At 44.8% G+C, this 21768-nt stretch overlaps 1 protein-coding gene across 4 annotated transcripts in view; it reads left to right on the top strand.

Moving 5' to 3' along the window:
- DIS3L (DIS3 like exosome 3'-5' exoribonuclease) overlaps positions 1–21768 on the top strand; it is a 34277-nt gene that overhangs the window by 6362 nt on the left and 6147 nt on the right. For 2 of the 4 annotated variants that reach the window (XM_059372321.1, XM_059372322.1), the window contains exons 3-11: positions 6538–6666; positions 8534–8669; positions 11647–11823; positions 12964–13042; positions 14151–14330; positions 15987–16156; positions 17250–17411; positions 19074–19321; positions 20098–20190. In XM_059372321.1, the coding sequence (XP_059228304.1) occupies positions 6538–6666; positions 8534–8669; positions 11647–11823; positions 12964–13042; positions 14151–14330; positions 15987–16156; positions 17250–17411; positions 19074–19321; positions 20098–20190 (1374 nt within the window). Of the gene's footprint in view, positions 1–6537; positions 6667–8533; positions 8670–11646; positions 11824–12963; positions 13043–14150; positions 14331–15986; positions 16157–17249; positions 17412–19073; positions 19322–20097; positions 20191–21768 lie in introns of those variants that run through there. The other 2 variants (XM_059372323.1, XM_059372324.1) reach the window with 2 other exon arrangements.

Raw genomic sequence — 21768 nt, forward strand, 5'->3', positions numbered from 1 at the left:
TCAGATGCCTATTTTGAAAAGACAACCAGGCTGTGGAGAAGAGGCTGTTCCTTTAGTTCACATGAGAGGAGTTGGTAGCTTAGAGATGGAAAGAAATAGATACTTTCAACAGCATCTTAGTAGGTAAAGGTCCGTAGAACTTCCTTAGTCTTTAACCCAGAGAACTGAAAACATATCCATGCAGAATTTGTCCAGGAATGTTCTACCAACTGTATTTCTAATAGCCCCCCAAAGGGCAACGGAACCAAGTGTCCATCACCTAATAATGGTTACACAAAATGTGCTTATCCATACAATGGGATATTGTTAGCCATAAAAGGAATGGAAGTATTGACATGTGCTGTAACATGAAAATAGGCCAAGTGAAAGAAACCAGCCACACAAAAAAAGTCATTTTTGTATGAATCCATCTATATGAAATGCCTGGAGGGGCACCTGGGTGGCTCAGTCGGTTAATTATCTGCCTTCCACTCAGGTCATGGTCCCCAGGTCCTGCCATCCAGCCCTGCGTCAGACTCCTTGCTCAGCCAGCGGGGAGCCCGCTTCTGCCTCTGCCTACCATTCCACTAGCTTGTGTTCTCTCTCTCTCTTTCTCAAATAATAAAATCTTTTAAAAAATGAAATGCCGGGGTGCCCGTGTGGCTCAGTGGGTTAAGCCTCTGCCTTCAGCTCAGATCATGATCTCAGGGTCCTGGGATCGAGCCCCACATCAGGCTCCCTGCTCAGCAGGGAACCTGCTTCCTTCCCCCCAACCCCTGCCTGCCCTTCTGCTTACTTGTGTGCGCGCTCTCTCTCTCTCTCTCTGTCAAATAAATAAATAAATAAAATCTTAAAAAAAAAAAAAAAAAGAAATGCCTGGAATAGGTAAATCCAAGAGACAGAAAATAGACTAGTGATTGCCAGGGGAATGGGGAATGAGTGCTTGATGGATCTAAGTTTCTCTTTCGGGGTGATAAAATGTTTGGACTTTGTGGTGATGGTTGCATCACTCTGCCCACTCAAAAAGCTATTGATTGTTAGGTTTTACAAGGGTAATTTTATGGTATATGAACTATATCTCAGTTAAGCTGTTACTTAAATAAAACCTATAAAACTTAGTAGTGGCGTTAGATAGGTAAGGAGAGGGGGAAGGTGGTGTCAAGGCTAACACTAAGGTTTCAGGTTTGCATAACTGGATAGAGAAAGCACTAGAGGAGGTCTAGAGGGGTGGAGCTAGAGGTCATGAGTTTGAGGTTGTCTTTGAGGCTTCCAAATGGCTGTACAGCTAAACGGCATTCAGATGGTCCAAAGTATACTCCATCGAGAATGTTTAAGAGTACCACCCAGGGGCAACTGACTGGCTCTGTGAGTAGAGCATGTGCCTCTTGATCTCCAGGTCATGAGTTCAAGCCCCACACTGGGTGTAGAGCTTACTTCAAAAACAAAACAAAACAAAAAAACGAATACACCTATTATAAAGGAAAACACAAACTTCTAAAATTCTTGTGGAAAACTGAAGGACCTCTGAAAATAAGTCTACCAAAGACAACCTAGCAGGGTTCTGCAAAAAATGATGGAAGGAACACAGTATTGTGCATCTGCCGACTGGTTGGGAGAAGCCCACCTTTCATCCGCAGAGCATACAGTCAGCAGGCCAAGGTAGATAAGCTCACCATTGAGTGAAAATAGTACAAAAATCAGTCTAAGGAAAGTAAGCATAGCCTTGCCACTAAGAAATTGTTTGAACTCTTTAAATAATAGAGATCTGGGGAATGCTTAAGCCAGTCCAGGGAAACTAGGATTCTTCTGTAAGACTGGGCCTTTTAAAATTTTAGATCGTTTTGTTGTACTTGACTCTCTGAAACCTCTGTTCTCCTGTCATCCAGGCCAAACTTGTTGAAGTCACCATGATGTTCTTTGCCAGCTCCGGGCGGCATACTCATACATCTAACCCCATCGTACGCACCACCAGCCCTGACCGGCAAAAAATATGACTATATTGTATGCATGCCCTATTAAATTACAACCGTAAGCCCACATGCCTGCAAGGAAACCCAACTGTCACACTCAGAGTGATTCACTCTTTCCTGCTTTCCCCATTAATATTCTTGTGCCGTTTGTTCATTCGTCTTATCCGGCTGATAGGTAGCTGACAAATGGAAGCAGGACGAGTCCAAGGAAAATATATGGGAGCAAAACTTTAAATTGAGAACATCCTTTTTGCTAAGTTCCATGTTTTGCTGTGTTGTTCCTCTAATTTGGTGGCAAACACCCAGGGTCTGGCTTACGGAACATCGGTCCCTGGGGGAGGACAGGGCTGGAGAATCCCGGGGTGCTGAGGGCAGGTGTCTAGACAAATCCGGGGATGTGTGCAGAGCTTGGAAGAGCAGTCCCAGGGTTCTGAAAATGGCAGGGTGGGTCCTGACACACTGCTATCTTATATTTGGGTCCCTGTTGTCACAAGGAGTTGTGAGTTCACTTACGCATTTGGGAAACATTTCTCGGGCATGTGAATCACACTGTCTGCTCTCCTGAACTTTGTGCCTCCCTCTGCTCCCTTGGGTGCTTTGCCTCACTGGCTCTCGATGGTCCTTCTCTCAGGTGTCCCCTCTTCCCAGAGGCCTTCCCCAGCCCTCCTGTGTTCTCTGCACCCTGCACCCTTCCCCTTCATGCCACTTCTCCCACTGAAATGAGTGGTGGCTCTTTTGGGGGTTTTTTTGTGGTTTTTTTTTTTTTTTTAACTTTGTTTTGCCACTTAGTCTAGCTGTTTCTTAAAATTGTAGTGAATTAGTGTCAGCTTCACTATTCTAACAATTTTTCAGCGAATAGCTCAGTGGCAGTGAGTACATTCACATTCATACAACCATCACCACCATCCTTTCCAGAACTTTACTCCATCTCCGTAAACTGAAGCTCTCCACCTGGTAAACATTAACACCCACGTCCCCTTCCTCTAAGCCCCTGGCAGCAGCCATTCTACTTTCTGTCTCTTGAATTTGACTAAGTACCTCATCTAAATGGAATTATACAGTGTTTGCCCTTTTGTGTCTGGCTTATTTCACTTAGCAGAATGTCTTCAACATTTATCCATTCTTTTTTAAGATTTTATTTCAGAGAGAGAGAGAGAGAGATTGGGAGAGCATAAAAACACCAGTGGGGTGAGGGGCAGAAGGACAACCAGACTCCCTGCTGAGCAGGGATTTCCCAACACAGAGCTCCATCCCAGGACCCTGGGATCACGACCTGAGCTGAAGGCAGACACTTAACCAACGGAGCCACCCAGGTGCCCCAAGGTTTATCCATGTTGTAGCATGTGTCAGAACCTCCTTTTTTAAAAGATTGAATAATAGTCCCTTGTATGTATACCCCGCATTTTGTTTATCCATCCGTCTGTCATTGGACCTTTAGGTTGCCTTCTTGGTGACTCTAGGCTGTTGTGAAGATGCTGCCATGAACAATGGAATAAGGATATCTCCTTGAGACCCTGTCTTCAGTTTTTTGGGGTATATGCTCAGAAGTGCGGTTGCTGGGTCATGCAGTAGTTCTTGTTTTAATTTTTTTTTTAAGATTTTATTTATTTACTTGACAGAGATCACAAGTAGGCAGAGAGGCAGAGAGAGAGAGGAGGAAGCAGGCTCCCCACTGAGCAGAGACCCAATGCAGGACTCAATCCCAGATCTGAGCCAAAGGCAGACGCTTAACCCACTGAGCCACCCAGGCGCCCCTTGTTTTAATTTTTTTGAGGAATGTGTGATTCTGTCATGTTCACTGTGAGCAGGGTGCTGTGGATAAAGGACAGGAAGGAGATGCCTAGATGGAGTCCCCTGAGGGCATTCAGTGGCGCACAAGACCTGGCACATAGAAGCAATGCAGCAGGGGCCCCTGGGTGGCTCAGAGGGTTAAGCCTCTGCCTTTGTCTCAGGTCATGGTCTCAGGGTCCTGGGATGGAGCCCTGCATTGAGGTCTATGCTCAGCAGGGAGCCTGCTCCCGTGTGCCCACCCGCCCCCCCCCCCCCCCCCCCCCCCCCCCCCCCGCCTTCTGCCTCTCTGCCTACTTGTGATCTCTGTCAAATAAATAAATAAAATCTTAAAAAAAAATAAGGAACATAGCAAACATTTGCCAAATGAAGGATGCTTAATATAGAAGAAAATTAGCAAACAAATGCACTAAGTTCAGGTGGTTTTTTAGGGGTCTAGAAAATGTTATGGTCGATAAAGGTAGCAAAAAACATGGAGGATAAGATCAGGAAAAATAGGCAATATTTTTTCAGCATTTTCTCTGAAATAATTACAGTTGCTTATAAAGTCTTTTCTAAAATCTTGCTTAAGAAATAAGGCTCATTTAAAATTCATGCATTCCAGAAATGTGTAAAGCAGAAAGTGGAAGCCTTCCCCTTACCATTGTGCAGGGACGGTTCACTGTGAACAGGGTAGTATAGGCTCTTCTATGCATATGCTACGAAGTTTCGTTATTTTTTTTTTTTCAAAGATTTTATTTATTTGTCGGGGGTGGGGGAGAGCACAGGCAGGGGGAGCAGCAGGCAGAGGGAGAAGCAGTCTTCCCACTGAGCCAGGAACCCAATGTGGGACTGGATCCCGGCACCCTGGGATCATGACCTGAGACGAGGGCAGACACTTAACCAACTGAGCCACCAGGGCGCCTCTCTAGAGGTTTTAAAACTGACTTTAAATATATCTTTGTGAAGGTAGGAAAATTACCAGTTACGTGTCCAAAGCATTTCTGAGTTGGGGGGCAGGGCAGCTTTTGTTTGTACACGTAGGATGCTGTTAAGGAAAGCTGCCATTCACAGACCTGAAACTAAATCCTTTTGTTTGTTATGAAATTGTAGAAGTGCTATTACTTGGTGATTCTTTTTAAAATAGCTCAAAATTAGAATTACTAAGAAAATAAAATCAGTGTTTCTTGTTTTCTAATTAAGTGCTGAAATGACACAGATATTGGTGATTAGCATTTATTTAAAGAAGAGAAGTTGGAGAGTTCTGCCTTCGCTTTAATGAGAAGGCTTTTTTTTTTTTTTTTTTTTTTTTTTTTTAAATCCACAGCAGTGGGCTGGAGGTGGGAATGGAAGGGCACAAATTTTGTTATATTAAAACACATGTTAAATGCCAATCATCTGCCTTGGATAATTTATATGTTAATTTAATGTCTGGTTTAATATCAGTCCATTTTTAAATAAACAATAGGCCTCCTTTAAGATAAGTGAACATTTCTGTATTCCATATTACCTAGACTATTGAAAGGCACTTTTAAAAAATTATTTTTTTTTATTAACATATAATGTATTATTAGCGCCAGGGGTACACGTCTGTGAATCATCAGGCTTACACACTTCACAGCACTCACCATAGCACATGCCTTCGCCAGTGTCCATCACCCAGCCACCCTATCCCTATCTGCCCCCCCAAACCTCAGTTTGCTTTGTGAGATTAAGAGTCTCTTACAGTTTGGTTTGTCTCCCTCCCGATCCCATCTTGTTTCATTTTTTCCTTCCCTACCCCCGACAACCCCCTGCCCTGCCTCTCAGATTCCTCATATCAGAGAGATCATATGATTGTCTTTCTCTGATTGACTTATTTCGCTCAGCATAATAACCTCTAGTTCCATCCATGTCATTGCAAACGGCAAGATTGAAAGGCACCCTTTTTTTTTTTTTTTTTAAGATCTCTCTCCCTGACAGAGGGAGAGAGATCACAAGTAGAGAGAGCAGCAGGCAGAGTTGGGGGGTGGGGAGCAGGCTCCCCGGTGAGCAGAGAGCACATGCAGGGCTTGATGCAGGGCTGGATCCCAGATGCAGGGCTGATCCCAGGACCCTGAGATCATGACCTGGGCGGAAGGCAGAGGCTTAACCCACTGAGCCACCCAGGTGCCCCTGAAAAGCACCTTCTTAAAATAAAAACAAAGCAAAGCATCATCTTGGAAACTGACCCACATGCAGCGGCATATTTGATGTGAGACTTTGGCTAGCATTACTGGAAGGATCTCCTGATGGGAGAAACCTAAAGGTTATTCTTTATCTGACAGATGAAGCCAGACCTTATTCGTGTGAGTGAGGGGGCTGCCTAAATAGAATTCACAGATAAACCCCCAAATTTATTTCCTTCACATGTCCTTTTCCAGGCTGCCAGCAAAAAGTAAAATGTACTTGCGCCTAATGCCATTTTTAGAACAAAGTGAGGTACAGAAATAAAGCACTAAACCCTGCTAGCCTCTGGTCCCGCACGAGCCTTTGAAGAGGGGGTGTGTGGGGCAGGGTCATATAATTCCATAATAAATGGCCAAAAGTCTACAAAGGAAAGGACGGGGATGATTGATCCATAAGCTAATTAATGCAGTCCTGCCTGAGCACATTCTAGCAGGCAGAACCGAGAAACAGCAGCCCAGTAGTACTACGTGCACTAAGGCCAATATAAAATAAGTGTTTCTTGGGTTTTAAATACTCAGTCTTTTGTCCTAAAATGCCTCATCTTTGATCCTTAGCACGAGCTGGCAATAGATGATTGCCTGCTATCTCAGATTTCTTTTTCTCTGTGTCCCAGACAGTATAACAAATTGCGACATCTTTTGAAGGATGCGCGTCATGACTGCGTTCTCTTTGCTAATGAGTTCCAGCAGCACTGCTATCACCCTCGAGAGAGAGGAGAATCCATGGAGAAGTGGCAGACCAGGTATGGCTGTGAGTTTGCGTGGCTCTCTAAACCAGCAGTTACTCTAGAACTCTGAGTGATACTGAACTGCTGACTGTGTCACTATTTTAGATCTATCGTTTGAATACATACGTGTTTTAGAAATTGTCATAAGGGAGCCACAGATACTCAGAGTGAGTTTGTCCTAGATCTTAACAGCTGGCTTTTATAACTTTAATGCTTGTGTATTTGTGTGTGTGCGTGTGTGTGTGTGTATGTGTATAAGGGGGGGAAGAGGTCCACTTTGAAGCCAAGATCATCTCGGTTTTTCTGTTATAGGTTGCTCTAATATCCCAACCAGTCTTGTTAAACAAACTGATAGGTTAATTCTGGTAAAGCTGTTTTAGAAAGTACAGTGTCACTGTTTCGAACCATCTATAAGCAGAGCCTGAAGCAAGGAGTTGGGTGTGGGTTGTCGGTGTAGGGGGCAGTTCCCTGAAATGAGTGAGGAAGTGCAGGGCCTGAGACAGAAGGAGGGAAAGCAGTTATTAAGGATGTGGGAAATTGAGGCTCAGTCCTACTGGGAACTTCTGAGAAGCTGCAGAGTATGTGCCTCAGAAGGCGTCTAGAAGGGAAGAGGCGAAGGTGGTAAAGAGACTTCCGCCTTCAGCTGAGGGTCTTTCTGCAGGGGAGTTGACTCCACTCAGTGGGCCGGGGGTAGGATGGCAGTGCCGCCCTGCTCCAGCTGAAGTCCGAAATGGGCCTGGCGCATAGGGCTGGGCACCTAGAGCCTCTGCCACACTCTTCTGCAGAGAGCCCTGGAGATCTTAAGCTCTCAACTGTCTTATCTATACAAAACATTTAAATTGTCTTTTTCTTTGTAATTCTTTATCTGTCTAGCCATTAAATATTTAAACTCTCTAAAGTGAAATAAGCACTGATGCGTACAGAGTCCTTAATTATAGTCCTAAGTTCCCATAGGGCTCGGTACCAGAAAGGGATAACAAATCGTTCTCTAGATTAGGTCACATGTGGGTACTGAGAATGATCGTGCTTCCTAACTACTAACTACACAGGCTTGTATAGTATACATTAGTTGAATTTTTTTTATAAGATTTTATTTTATTGTCAGAGAGAGTGCACAAGCAGGGGGAACGGCAGGCAGAGGGAGAAGCAGGCTCCCATGTGGGACTGGATCCCAGGATCCTGACTTGAGCCAAAGGCAGATGTTCAACCAGCTGAGCCACCCAGGCATCCTGGCTGAAATTTTTTTTGACCTAAAACTATAGGAACCTTACCTGGCATCTTACTTTGCAGAAAGGGAAACAAATGCTTACGGAAACTGGCCATCCGAGTTTATACACATCATCAGAAACCTAATCCTGTCTCAAATCCATACATCTTCAGGCCTAGGCTGTATTTTCCAATTCCGGTTCTTGTCAGGAAGATTTTCAGACATTTCCTGTGATTCCATGGCAGACCTTACTAGATTATGGTCTTCAGCTCTTTGCAGCCTCATTTTGCTTTTAGCCAGACTTGTTTCTTGATCTTTTAAACCTCACATAGTACAGCTTGTCACCCGTGTGGGGCCATGTGTCACGGTATGCCAGCTCAGTGGTATGAAAAGATGGCAGAGCCACATGGTTTCTAGGCCGTATCAAGAAATGAAGGAGGCTGCTGTGGCGGTCGAATGTCTTCAGGAAGAAGAGATGTCAGGTGCTCTCTGATTCATCATTGTATCCCCAGGGTGCCCACCCCAGGGTGTGTGTGTAATGGGTGCTTGGGAATTAGTTGTTGAATGAACAAATGGTTGTCTGCATATGCTGAAGGGGAGCAGGGTAAAAGCCAGGTGTGAAGCTTTGATCAGCAGCTTGTCCTGGGTGGGCTTACGTGCTCTTTGCTTTTCCAGGAGCATATATCGCGCCGCTGTGTGGTACTATCACCACTGCCAGGATAAGATGCCCATCGTCATGGTGACAGAAGACGAAGAGGCAGTCCAGCAGTACGGAAGTGAAACAGAAGGAGTGTTTGTGATTTCCTTCAAGGTACTTCCATTTGTTGTGTCCCTAAGTGCGTCTGTGTGTGTTCGTGTGCTCAGTGGTACCCATCATGCTCTCGATCCCGGTGGCAATACTGAAAAGGGGAATTAAAGAATGAAGGAAGACTGCGGCCAAGGAGTTCCTGTCTTTGTTTCTCTCCAAGTAAGTGATCTTGAAGTCAGCAAATTTAGGCAGACTCCCTGTGACTGTAGGATCCACGGCATCTAAGACATCAGCCCCGAAAGCCCCCTGTTGACCGTGAACTCGTGCGTAGTTATGGTAGTAACAGTATTAGGTAATAACAGTATTAGGAACGATGATTACAAAATTTCCAGGAGTCTCTTGTTCTTGACGTACAAAATGGCAGTTTTACATGGTTCCACCTAATAGTAATAGCCAGCATTCATCTATGCCAGGCACCGTTCTAAGTGTATTTCATTTAATTCTTGCAACAGCCCCGTGAGTTAGATGTTACTGTCCATATTTAATTGATGAGGAAACTGAAGCACAGAAAGGCTAAGCAGCTCGCACAAAATCACACAGGTACCGAGTGGTGGAGCTAGGATTAGAACCCCAGCACTCTTAACTCCCTTACCCACCCTGCTCTGTTTTTCTGAGTACCCATGCCACATAGTTGTATAGGCCAGCCTTGTTTTTCTGCTGTTTCTTGCTCTTCTCCACTTAGGACTATGCATTGGGGTTAGTAGAGATAGAGGAAGGGGTTAGCAAAGCTGTCATATCAGCTTGGTACCCAGATCATAGACAGAAGTAGCGTTATTGGTGACTATTTCTTGGGTTATATGAGCAACACAGTTCTCCTGGTTTGGAGGGACCCTTTGGGAAAGTGGGATGGCTCTTAATCTCCCATTAGGTTACTGGTCTCATGTGTCTGCCCAGTAGGCATCAAGTTCCTGTTGTTGGTATCGGTTTTTGATTCAGAACCTCGAATGAGGCCCTCCATTACCCCTGTCAGTTTAGAGAAAGTCAAGTTGGATTTTGAATTGTAGATTCTATAAGAGTTCCCAGGTGCATGTACTGTTAAAGATTTGCCAATAGAATTTTCTTGGCCCTGCTATAAAAAAGCGTTCTGGCATGCCAGAGAATTCCGGGGGCGCTGGATATTAATGGCAGTGTCACTTGTTTTTTCTGTTGCAATACATCATGTCTTGTTCCTGCAGAGGACAGTTGACTAAAATTACATTTTTCTACTTTTTGTTAAAATTACTTTTCTTTGTAGTTCAGTCCGAGAGTACCATTTTCTTGGGTCTAGCATCTCCTAAGCAAACTGTGTGACCAAAGGCTTCATAGAGGCAAATGATGACAGGAAAAAAAGAGATACTTGTGGGGTTCAGATGAGAAGGAAAGCTAGAATTTCCTATGGGGACTTGAAGTGAGCTGGGAAGAGTGAAGACGATAAATCCTCAGAGAGAGGTGGTTTAAGTGGCAAAGGTTTGATGGTGGTAAGCGACCATGGAATCAGGGTACTGACTTAGCACAGATACTACTTCTCAAAAGACTTGGGAAAGAAAGGAAGTGATTTGAATAGTACCCTGCAGTCAGTGGGAGAAATGCCAGTGTTGACAAGAAGAATAATGTGTTTTCTTATTTTTTTTTTTTTTTAGGATTTTACTTATTTATTTGAGAGAGAGAGAGAGACAGATCATGAGACAGATCATGATCAGAGGCAGGAAGAGGGAGAAGCAGGCTCCCCTCTGAGCAAGATGCCTAATGCAGGACTCGATCTCAGGACCCTGGGATCATGACCTGAGCTGAAGGCAGACACTTGCAGATTGAGCCACCCCGGCACCCCTATAATGTGTTTTCTTCCCAATTTGGGGAAAGAGAGTGTGCTAGACTCTACCTTAGAAGACTCTGCCTTAAAGTTGAGTTAAAAAACACCCGTAAAACTGATGTTATTTAGTGAGAGCCAGCCATTTGGGGGAGTGTACTCCAGACATAGCACAGCTGGCCTCAACACACCATACTCTTGTGGGTGGTGCTGGGTGTTTGATCAAGGGTCTCTCTTACAGACATTACACCGAGAGGTGCAGTAACACTCAGAAAGTCTGCGTGGAGGGGACCCTGGCTGCTTGTTTCAAAGATACATTTCATACCAGGTCATCACAACTAATAGCAACTACTACCCGAGGAATGTTATCACATCTGTCGACAGTCACCAAGACTCTGGGAGCTTAGAAGGCCTGAGAAGAATAGAAAGTCTTTACTTTGCCCCTCTCTGCTTATTTGACATAGCCAGTGGGCTGGGGCAGGGCGGGGTGGGGGAGACATTTCCACAGACACTTCCCTCCTTTCTATTTTTACTTGCTTATTTAAGTTTCTTAGAAATTCAGACATTTCAAGATGAAAAAAATAAAAAAACAGGAGGAGAATGCGCACAGAAGAGCTGTCCTCTCATTGCAGGCCATTGTCTGCAGCAGTGAGACGCATGGGAAGAAAGGAAGAACAGCCATGCGTGCTTGCGTGCTGGGGGCGGGGGGAGGAGATTCAGAAGAGCAAAGTAAGCATTCCATAGTAGGAAGGTCCTCACTGGGGTAATTTGGCCCACTTCCGGGATTAGTGAGGGGGTAGAAAGCTCCAGGAATGTGAGGCTCGGGGAGGCAGTGCTCACTGAACACCCCCTCTAGCCCTTACACCCTCAGTTCCCTGTGCAAGACTTTCTGTGCCTGCCAGCAGGCAGCACCATTATCTTCTGACCATGCTCCTCTTGTGCTTTATTTATTTTATTTATTTTTTTTTTAAGATTTTATTTATTTATTTGTCAGAGAGAGAGAGAGAGAGAGAGCAAGAGCGAGCACAGGCAGCATGGCAGGCAGAGTCAGAGGGAGAAGCAGGCACCCTGCGAAGCAAGGAGCCCGATGTGGGACTCGATCCCAGGACGCTGGGATCATGACCTGAGCCGAAGGCAGCTGCTTAACCAACTGAGCCACCCAGGCATCCCCCTCTTGTGCTTTATTAAATGCAGAATTACCTGGACAATTTTTGGCCCGAATTAAAGGCCGCCCACGAGCTCTGTGACTCTATCCTTCAGTCTCGACGGGAAAGGGAGAATGAGAGTCAGGAGAGCCACGGGAAGGAGTACACAGAACATCTTCCCCTGGAAGTGTTAGAAGCTGGCATTAAATCGGGACGCTACATCCAGGTGAGGGGCGTCACAAAGCGAGGGCGTTGGCCTGGCCAGCATGTTTTCTTCTCTGCTTTACTGGCCTGTCACGGGCCTTTAATTTCAAAGGCCATAAACGAGATGGGCACGAATAAGCCAGGGCTGTCCATGTCCTAAGATGATTGGGAGTCGTTCTTCCTGTGGACACCATGCTGTCTGGTCTGGTGCTACTCTCTCATCTTAATCAGGTTGGATATTGAGCGTCACACAATTACCCTAATAAATGCCTCCACGTCTCTGGAAAGAGATGTTTTTGAATCAAGGTATGGAGATCTGACAAAATGGTGAAGTTTGGCTTCTTCGCTCCTTTGCAATTCTCCTGCCCCTTTCAGGGAGTCTTTTGTGGTCCTCCAGGACCCAGAACCCTGAACCTGGAAGCTGTCAAGCTATCTTGAGAAGTTATCAGGTAAAATTACTATTCAGATTTCGACAGTTTGACATGTGTGCGTGCGCAGTTCGATTACATCAGCAGATTTGTGTTAACTGCCACCACTATCAAGATACAGAACTGTTACATTGTGAATCTGATATTTTGGACAAGCAGCTCAGTTTTTACATAGTCCAAAGTTTGAGAACACGCTGAAGTCCCTCTCTAAAGCATGGGCATTTTAATTATTATTATTATTATTTTTTTTTAAGAGAGCGCGGGGGTGGAGCAGGGGCAGGCAGAGGGAGAGGGTGAAAGAGAATTGTAAGCAGGCTCCACGCCCAGCAGGAAATCGGAAGTCAGACGATTAACCGCCTAAGCCACCTAGGCGTCCCTAGGTGGGTATTTTAAATGAGCGTGTCTAGAGCAGCTAATGCTTCTATCTGGCTAGTAAAGTTTACGGCATTCCAGGGAGGATGTTTGAGGAAGAAAATTTTTTAAAGACCACTCGTCACTTAGGTAAGATAGATCCTGGCACTTTCAACACCTGGTGTAGCCAAGAATACTTCAAAATGATGGTATGTTCTCTGGAGAAAAGAAACGTTACTGATGAATATTTCTCCTAAAGGAAGGGATCCCAGACCTTAAAAGAATATTTTGGGGATATTTTCACACACTTTTTGCAAACTGTACCTTTGGAGGCAAAGTGGGCAGAAAAAAAATTTTTCAATTGATTTTTATTATGATTTTAGGGAGTCCTGAATGTCAACAAACACAGGGCACAAATAGAAGCTTTCGTTCGACTTCAAGGAGCCAGCTGTAAAGATTCAGGTTCAGTATAAGCCTTACTTAAATTTCCGTACTTCATCTCTATTCTGGTATCACACAGTGAAGAAAATGAAGCTGAAACTGTCGCATCAAAAATGCCGGTCAGATTACCCCTACTCCCCCCTCCTGTTTTATCCATAGTTTCTGATTTTATTGCAATCAATTTGTAAAAATGAGAAGAGCTAAATTTTATTGAGTACCCACTTTACGTCAGGCACAGTTCTAAGCATTGAAAGTAGATACCATCATTGTCTGGCCCCTTTTCTTCCTGAGGATCCACAAGGTTACTGGGAGGAAAGTGTAATAAAGAGAAACAAAGTAGCTCACCCGAGTTCTCACACCTGGCGAGCAGGCGGACACTGGATGTGCCTTAGAGGCATTGTCACTGGGATTTCATTTTTTTTTTTTTTTTTAATTTATTTACTTGACAGAAAGAGCTCACAAGTAGGCAGAGAGGCAGGCAGAGAGAGAGGAGGAAGCAGGCTCCCTGCTGAGCAGAGAGCCTGATGTGGGGCTTGATCCCAGGACCCTGGGATCATGACCTGAGCCGAAGGCAGAGGCATTAACCCACTGAGCCACTCAGGGGCCCCGTCACTGGGATTTCAAGACACTGCCCAGTGCGGCCTAACTGGAATAATCTTAAAAGTGATGAAATGAAAATGTGTAAATGAGCTGTATCATAATAGCGCATAGGTCCTGGTCTTCAATGGCAGGGTATAAACACCCTGAAAGTCAAGGGGATGTGGCTGGATGGGAGGGGAAAGAGAACTTCTCCCGCTGGCTGCTGCTCAGGAGTCAGGCGGGGCCTGTGGTTCATTGGGCTGCTCGCCACTCCCTGGCTGCATGGCCCCTGTAGGCCTGACAAAATTCCAGCGTGGGCTTCCATAGGCTTGTGCAGGGAATGGTCACTTGCCATAGAGATGGGCAGAGGAAGCCCTTCTAAAAGCACGTGGTGTAAGAGGACGTGTTGGCTGTGTTTCTTCATTCCTAACCTGTGGGACAAAGTTTGGCCTCCCCTTTGAAGGAGGAAGCTTTTCTCCGCAGGGCCAGTGTGTTGCATGTGGCAGGCCCCACAGCTTTATGAGGTCTCTGTGTGCCTGCCCAAACACAGGTTTAGTCAGTGACATCCTTGTCCATGGGATGAAGGCTCGAAATCGCTCGATTCATGGAGATGTGGTAGTTGTGGAACTCCTGCCTAAAAATGAATGGAAAGGAAGAACGGCTGCCCTATGTGAGAATGACAGTGATGACAAGGCCTTGGGAGACCCCCCGAGTGAACCCATGCCCACAGGTGAGCCCGCCGGCAGGCCTCTTGGTTTCTGGTGTTCCGAAGCACGTTTATTTGTTCTCTCTCGAACGATCTAGAAATACCAGTTATTAAGTTTTGCTGTCATTTCTTTTCCTCCATTACCCATTTCCCCATCTCTGCTGATTGATGTTATTATCCTCAGCATCCAAATAAGTCATCATTTTCCCCATCCTAGAACAGAACAAAACTCAAAATCCTCTCAAGTCCCACATCCCATCCAGCTGCTGCCCTTTCCTCTGCTTCAGTGTGTGGCAAGACTCAGGGAGACTGCTACCACTGTGTTCTCTCTACTCATTGTCTCCCGAAGCCGCTACATTCAGGTGTCCCCACCGCCCAGAAACCTTTGACCTCTTGTCAAGGGCACCAGTGACCTCATTGCCTACAGCCCCGGGCACCTGTAACCCTTGGCAGCATTTGGCCAACAGATTGCTGTGTCATCTTTGGCTTTAGGTGCTTTGCCTTCTCTGCTGGGTGCTCCTTCTTGGTCCCTTTGCTGGAGCTTCTCCATCTTACAGACCTCTGGGATGTGCCTGGGCGGCTCACTGAATGTCCTCCACTCCTCCTGCTCTGCTTCTCCAACCCAGACCCCCTGCTCAGCCTCTGGTGTCGTCTCCTCAGTTGTCTGTTTGGCATCTTCCACGGAATGTCCAATGGGTACCTCCTACTTAACACGCCTGATAACAAACTCCTGATTTCTAACCCCAAACCTGCTCCTCCCCAAGTCTTCCCCCTCTCAATAAATAGCAATAGCAGGTTCATTCTACGCGTGGCCAACCCAAAGGCCCAGGGATAACCCTCCACATTTTTCTCACTCATCAGCAAGTCCCATGTGGCCTGAATGTGGCGGCTCCCATGCTTCGTCAGATCTCTCCTGATAGGGTCCTCTAGAACCCCTTGATGTGGTCACCCCAGTCTCCGCCTCACTGGTTTCCCTGCTCCCTCCCTTGCTCCCAATGGCCTCTTCTCCACATGGGAGCCAGCCACAGGAGTCCCTTTAAAGGGCTTTGGGTCCTGTCATGTCTCTGCTTAACGCTCTCTAATAACTGCTTCCTGTTTCTCTCAGAATAAAATCCAAAGTCTTTACCATGGCCTACATGGTCCCACCGGCTTGGGCTGCCTTCTGTCACTGTCTTCATCATCACTGCTCTTGCCACATTGACCATCTTGACTTCTGCACTGAAAACAGGCTTTCCCCAAACCTCCTCACGCCAACCTCCCTCACTTCAACTCTCTGCTCAGATTGTCACTTCACTTAAAATAGCTGCCATTGCTGACCCTTTGTCACTCTTGGTCACCTCATCCTGTTTTGTACCTTCCTTAGCAAACATCGCTACCTTTCCTGTATTTACTTTTTATTGTCTGTTTCCCACCCCTACGGACACCCAGACTAGAACATCCACTCTGGAAAATCAAGAATTTTGTTCTGATGCTGCTACATTTCCTGCACCTAGAACAGGGCTCATTAGGACAACTCTCCACTTGTGTGGATGTGCTTGAGACAAACTGAACGTTGTGTTTCCTGTTTTCCTTCCTCACTGCTGAATGAGTCAGCATCCAGAGAGGTAACATCTCACCAAAGAAGGCCTTGTTTTGTTTTGTTCTCCCAAAGGCAAAGTGGTTTGTTTTGTTTTCCCAAAGGCAAAGTGGTGGGCATCCTTCAGAAGAACTGGCGGGATTACGTGGTGACATTTCCATCCAAAGAAGAGGTCCAGTCTCAGGGCAAAAATGCTCAGAAAATCCTAGTTACACCTTGGGATAACAGAATTCCCAAAATCCGCATCAGCACTCAGCAGACGGAAGCGCTCCAGGTAGCTGCCATTGTACTTTTCCTCCTGTCTTTGCTGGCCCTCCCACTCCACCAGGAAATGCAGTGCCTTTGCATAAGAAGGGATAAATTATTGATGGCATCTGGCATTTCGAGATCCTGTTTTTAAAAAATTCTAAATATATAGAACCGTCTGTTAAGCAGTCCTTGGTTAATAAATGAAAGCCAGAGAGAAACTGTCCTAGAAAGAGCGTGTAGGACAGCTACAGAGTCCATACATTATCTGGCTGTCCAACACAGAAACTTTCAATAGCTATGCTTTGCCAACACTAACAAGCTTTCTTCCAGCTAGCGATACAGAAATACGATCTCTCTGCCCTGTAGGGATGATCTAGTGGTACTTCACCAAATTGATTATCCATAAAGGAATATAGCGCTGGAGGGAAGATATAAACAAGGAAGTTAGAAATTAACTTACTGTGGCAAAAAGCACAGGCATGGCCCAGTTTCATTTGCCTGATGTTCTGCAGTTTGTAAATGAGACTTAGTAGCCAGACGTCCCCAGCCAGTAACCAGGTCTTGGTGCACCCATCGCATCCTTGGAGGCCTTCTGTGGGCCGTCGGAGGCTTCTTGCAGCCCTCGCTTCCCAAACCCGTGGTTTGCTGGAACTTGGAGGCAGTGGGGTTCAGTTCACATTGACCCCTCCCTCCCCACTGAAAGATGTCCATGAAACTTAGCAAGTAACTTCAAAGAAAGTAGAAAGTAACTCCCACACTGGCAAAATTGAGATTTTTGTTTTGAAACGGAATTTGTACTATGCACCATGGGGTTTTCTTTTGTGTTGCAAATATTAACTAGAATGTGTCGCAGTTGGCTTTCTTTAACAGAAATTTGCAGCCTCCTTATTGGATGTAGAGGGATATTGCCTCCTTCCAAAGCCTTGGGCTGAGCACTTACATAACCATCTGGCAATTTAGTAAAACAGCAAGAACCAAAACAAAAAGCAAAGCCCACTGTTCAGTCGGCCATTCTCTTTGGAGCTTGATGCTGTGTATCTTGTGTGTCTGCTGCCTCTGACTGACCCACTTAATTCCTGGAGCTGGGCTGGTGGGGTTTCTTTTCTCTTTTTGTGCAGGACTTCCGGGTGGTTGTGCGCATCGATTCCTGGGAGTCGACATCCCTGTACCCAAATGGACATTTTGTGCGTGTTTTAGGCAGAATCGGGGACCTGGAAGGGGAAATTGCGACCATCCTGGTGGAAAACAGCATTTCGGTTGTCCCTTTCTCCGAAGCTCAGGTCCGGTTTCCTGGAGTCCTTTGGTCTGGTGAAAGACATTCTGTACAGTTTCTTTTTGCATTTGTTTGTTGTTTGTTTCATCATTAAGAAGAAAAATCTCTGTACTGTGTAACCACTCACGAAAGTCACAGATAATGGAAGCAGCTCACTCCTCTCTGTTCTGTGTGTGGACCAGACTGAAGTCAGCTTAGAGTGCATAGTTTCCCAGAGCCTCACAGCTCTCAGATTTTTACATTTTCCAACTGTGCTTAAAAATGGTATGTCAGTGGCTTATTGTCAGTGGCTTATCGCCCCCAGCTGCAAAGGTGCCTGGTTACAGACGCTACTGGGCTCCACTCCCCGTCCTAATCACTCACCCACAGTCCTGCACAGAGCCATGAGGAGTAGCTTCTAGGGTCCCATACATCTCTGACCTGCGGGTCACCAAGTCATGCTCATGAAACAGTTTTTGTAACCTTTGCAGAAAACACACATTCAGTAAACCTAAAACATTAGCTATGTTCATCACTTTATGATCTTTTACAATCCTCATAGATCTTGTTTATCATTCTTGCATAACTAGATCCATAGTGTGCCTTTGCTATTTTCTGTTCTGCTTCTTTCACTTCCAGCTATTTCTGTGTATTGATACAGCTATGTCTTCCTAGTTAATGGCAAATTATTGCATATCAATGTACTCTGCTTAAGTCTTCCTTAGTTTTGGGGCATGGGGCTGTTTAATTTTTCAGTAGTAGAAGAAATGCCACTTCAAACATTTTTCTAAATACTGCTTTTTTTTTTTTCTTTTGCATCATTTTTCTTGGGATATAATCCTTAAAGTAAGATTACCAAGTCAAAGGGCATAAAAAATTTAAGTGGCTTTTATTTGTATCGGCAGATTATTCTCCAGAAAAATTGGACCAGTTTGCATTGCCATCAAAAACGTATGGGTGTTCTTATTTTCATTATAGTCTTTGACAGAACAGGAGCTATAATAGTAAAATATTTTAGAATATTTTACATTATTAAATTTTTATGCTTAACATTAGTTTCTAGAAATTATTTGTTGACTTGTTTTGACAGCTCTTAGTGAAAATGTTAGAATAAAATAAAGCATGGTGTAGACTTCACAGGACTAGAATTTTCTCTTCCTGTTTAGCCTACTTAACTGCAAATTGATGGCCTAAACAGGTAATAATAGAGAGAAAGTGCCCTAGATTGTCCCACTTAAATTATCTTTAAGGAGCAGGCTTTTAGTACTTGGGACATATTGGGGTTTTTTTTTTCAGAGCTTGACTTGAATTAAAAGCTCCACTGCATTTAAAAAGTGGATCATTTGAAAGTGGGCAAGAGGTTGCACTCTTTCTAAGCCACCATTCATCCTTGTTCTGGCCTGCATAACTAAAGAAGCTGCTGGAAACTGGCAGACTGTAAGCGTCCTCAAAGACAGGGGACTGGGTCTTTCCTATTGGCTCCTGAACTTTCCAGAGCCTAGCACAGTTCCTGATACACATTAGGCACCTAATAAATAATTATCAATCAAAAGAAGTAAACACGTTAATTGCAAAAGGTAACGGGGAATGAATGGATTTCTGTGAGATTGCAGTGAGAATGTTCCAGAGCAGAGTTTCATAGGAAGCCTGTGGTGCGAGAATTGCTGAATATCTGACTGTCATCATATAGATGTGTGAAATGCCAGTCAACACACCAGAAAATCCCTGGAAAGTGAGTCCAGAAGAGGAACGGGAACGGAAAGACTTGAGGGAAACCCATCTCGTGTTCAGCATTGACCCAAAAGGCTGTGAAGATGTGGACGACACGCTCTCAGTCAGAACCTTAGCTAACGGCAACTTGGAACTCGGGGTCCACATTGCAGATGTAACACACTTCGTGCCACCAAATTCTTACATCGACATCGAAGCTAGGACAAGGTAATGCATTTTGAGACCAACGGTGTGAGTTTGTATTTGGGACCTTCACCTAGTTCATAACTCCCTATTTTCAGAGTCTCAAATCAAAGATTTCCCAGTTTTGTGCAATTCTGCAAATCCCTTCTAGAAAAAAAGGGAAAAAATGGAGGTCCACTTCCCCTTTCCCTATAGAGAAATAGTTCCTTGATCAATTTACCTTTCCTTTTTTTTTTTTTTTTTTTTTAAGATTTTATTTATTTATTTGACAGAGATCACAAGTAGGCAGAGAGGCAGGTAGAGAGAGAGGAGGAAGCAGGCTCTCCACAAAGCAGAGAGCCCGATGCGGGGCTCAATCCCAGGACTCTGGGATCATGACCTGAGCCAAAGGCAGAGGCTTTAACCCGCTGAGCCACCCAGGCGCCCCTCCTTTTTTTTTTTAACAGAACCTTTTCAAACCCACTTTCCTTCCAAATTGTGATGAGTTAAATTTTTCCTGGATGGATACTCTTTCCTATAAATACCGGCTCATTACACTCTAATTTTTCTTAGACAGCTAAGATTCATGTCACTTTTTCTTTCTTTTCTATATCAGTGGAAGAATATTCAGCCCAAGGCAGTCTCCCTTAGAAAAGTGGGAACGTGGGAATAGCTCCATTACCCAGTCTGCTGCGCTTTATGAAAAAGCAATAGCCTTGGGGGATTTGCACTATGGACTTGGCGGTTTCCCTCCCCCACGGCCCCTGTGGCCGGCAGCCGTGCTACTGAAGGTCACACACCCACATATGTGTCGTTCACAGGGCCATCACTTACTATTTAGCAGACCGTCGCTATGACATGCTGCCCTCCATCCTCAGTGCTGATCTGTGCTCCCTTCTGGGAGGCGTTGATAGGTGAGTTTGTTCATGATTTTTTTTCTTCGATCACCAGGGCTTGTCTTGGCTCTTCTGTGCTGTCCAGTGCTTTGCTTCTGGTCTCTTTCTCCTCTGCTTTTGAATACACTCTGCCCCCCTGTTCTCTACCCCCATTTTTCCCCTGTCCCCTCTGCGCCACTCATTTGTAGGCGGTTTTTCTCTAGACTTCCCTGCCCTTCCTGTCGTCTTTTCTGTACGTCTAGCTGTGAGGCCGCTTCTCCCCCTGTTGTTGGCTTTTTAAAACTCAGCTAAAAGGCTAGGAACAAACGTGGACGACTTTGTGCATATATATTCCCTGGCTGAGGCTGTTTTGCATGAGGACCATGAACTTAGGGAGTCTTTTATTTGTGGTAGTTAACATTTATATCTGTCTTTGAATACATAATAAAACCATATAGTCCAAAATTTATAGGTTCCAAAAGATATTTCATGAAAGGCTCCCCTCCTGTCTCTTTCCCCCAGTTACCAAGTTTTTATGTATTTTTCTGGATATAGTGCATATACACACAAATGTAGACATGTGGTCTCTCTCTCATACTCAGATTGTGACGTTATATGTATGGATGCTATTCAGCTGCTTGCTTTTTATTTCTCTTAACAGTGTAGCTTGTAGATCATTCCATATTAATAACAGTTGCTTGTCTATGGAAATTTGGATTATTCTCAGTCTTTGGCTATTACAAACAAAACTGTACTGAATTACATGGAACATAAGTCATTTCATATATTTTTTTAAAGATTTTATTTATTTATTTGAGAGAGAGACAGTGAGAGAGAGCATGAGCGAGGAGAAGGTCAGATGGAGAAGCAGACTCCCTGTGGAGCTGGGAGCCCTATGCGGGACTTGATCCCGGAACTCCGGGATCATGACCTGAGCCGAAGGCAGTCGTCCAACCAACTGAGCCACCCAGGCGTCCCGTCATTTCATATTTTTAAAAGTAGAGTATAGGGGCGCCTGGGTGGCTCAGTGGGTTAAGCCGCTGCCTTCGGCTCAGGTCATGATCTCAGAGTCCTGGGATTGAGTCCCGCATCGGGCTCTCTGCTCAGCAGAGAGCCTGCTTCCCTCTCTCTCTCTCTGCGTGCCTCTCCATCTACTTGTGATTTCTCTCTGTCAAATAAATAAATAAAATCTTAAAAAAAATAATAATAATAAAAATCTAACAAAAAAAAAAAGTAGAGTATAACTGACAGATAAATTCCTAGAAGTGGAATTTCTGTGTCAAAGGGTAAATGCATTTGTGTTTAGATAGATGTAATCAAATTGCCCTCCATAAAAATTACACCAGTTATATTCCCACCACCGATGTATGAGAATGCTTGTTCCCCAACAGCCTTACCAACACAATATGTTGTATTTTTTTTTATCTTTGCCAATTTGAGATGAAAATTGTGTCTTACTTAGGTGGTTTTAATTTGCACTTTTCCTATTATGAATAAGGTTAAACATTATTGTGTATGTTTAACACTCATATATGTATGTATTCTTTTCTGTTTCTATAAAAGGAACTTTCAGGGGCGCCTGGGTGGCTCAGTGGGTTAAGCCGCTGCCTTCGGCTC

Source organism: Mustela nigripes, chromosome 13, assembly GCF_022355385.1.
Source record: "Mustela nigripes isolate SB6536 chromosome 13, MUSNIG.SB6536, whole genome shotgun sequence".
In the NCBI taxonomy this organism is placed as follows: domain Eukaryota; kingdom Metazoa; phylum Chordata; class Mammalia; order Carnivora; family Mustelidae; genus Mustela; species Mustela nigripes.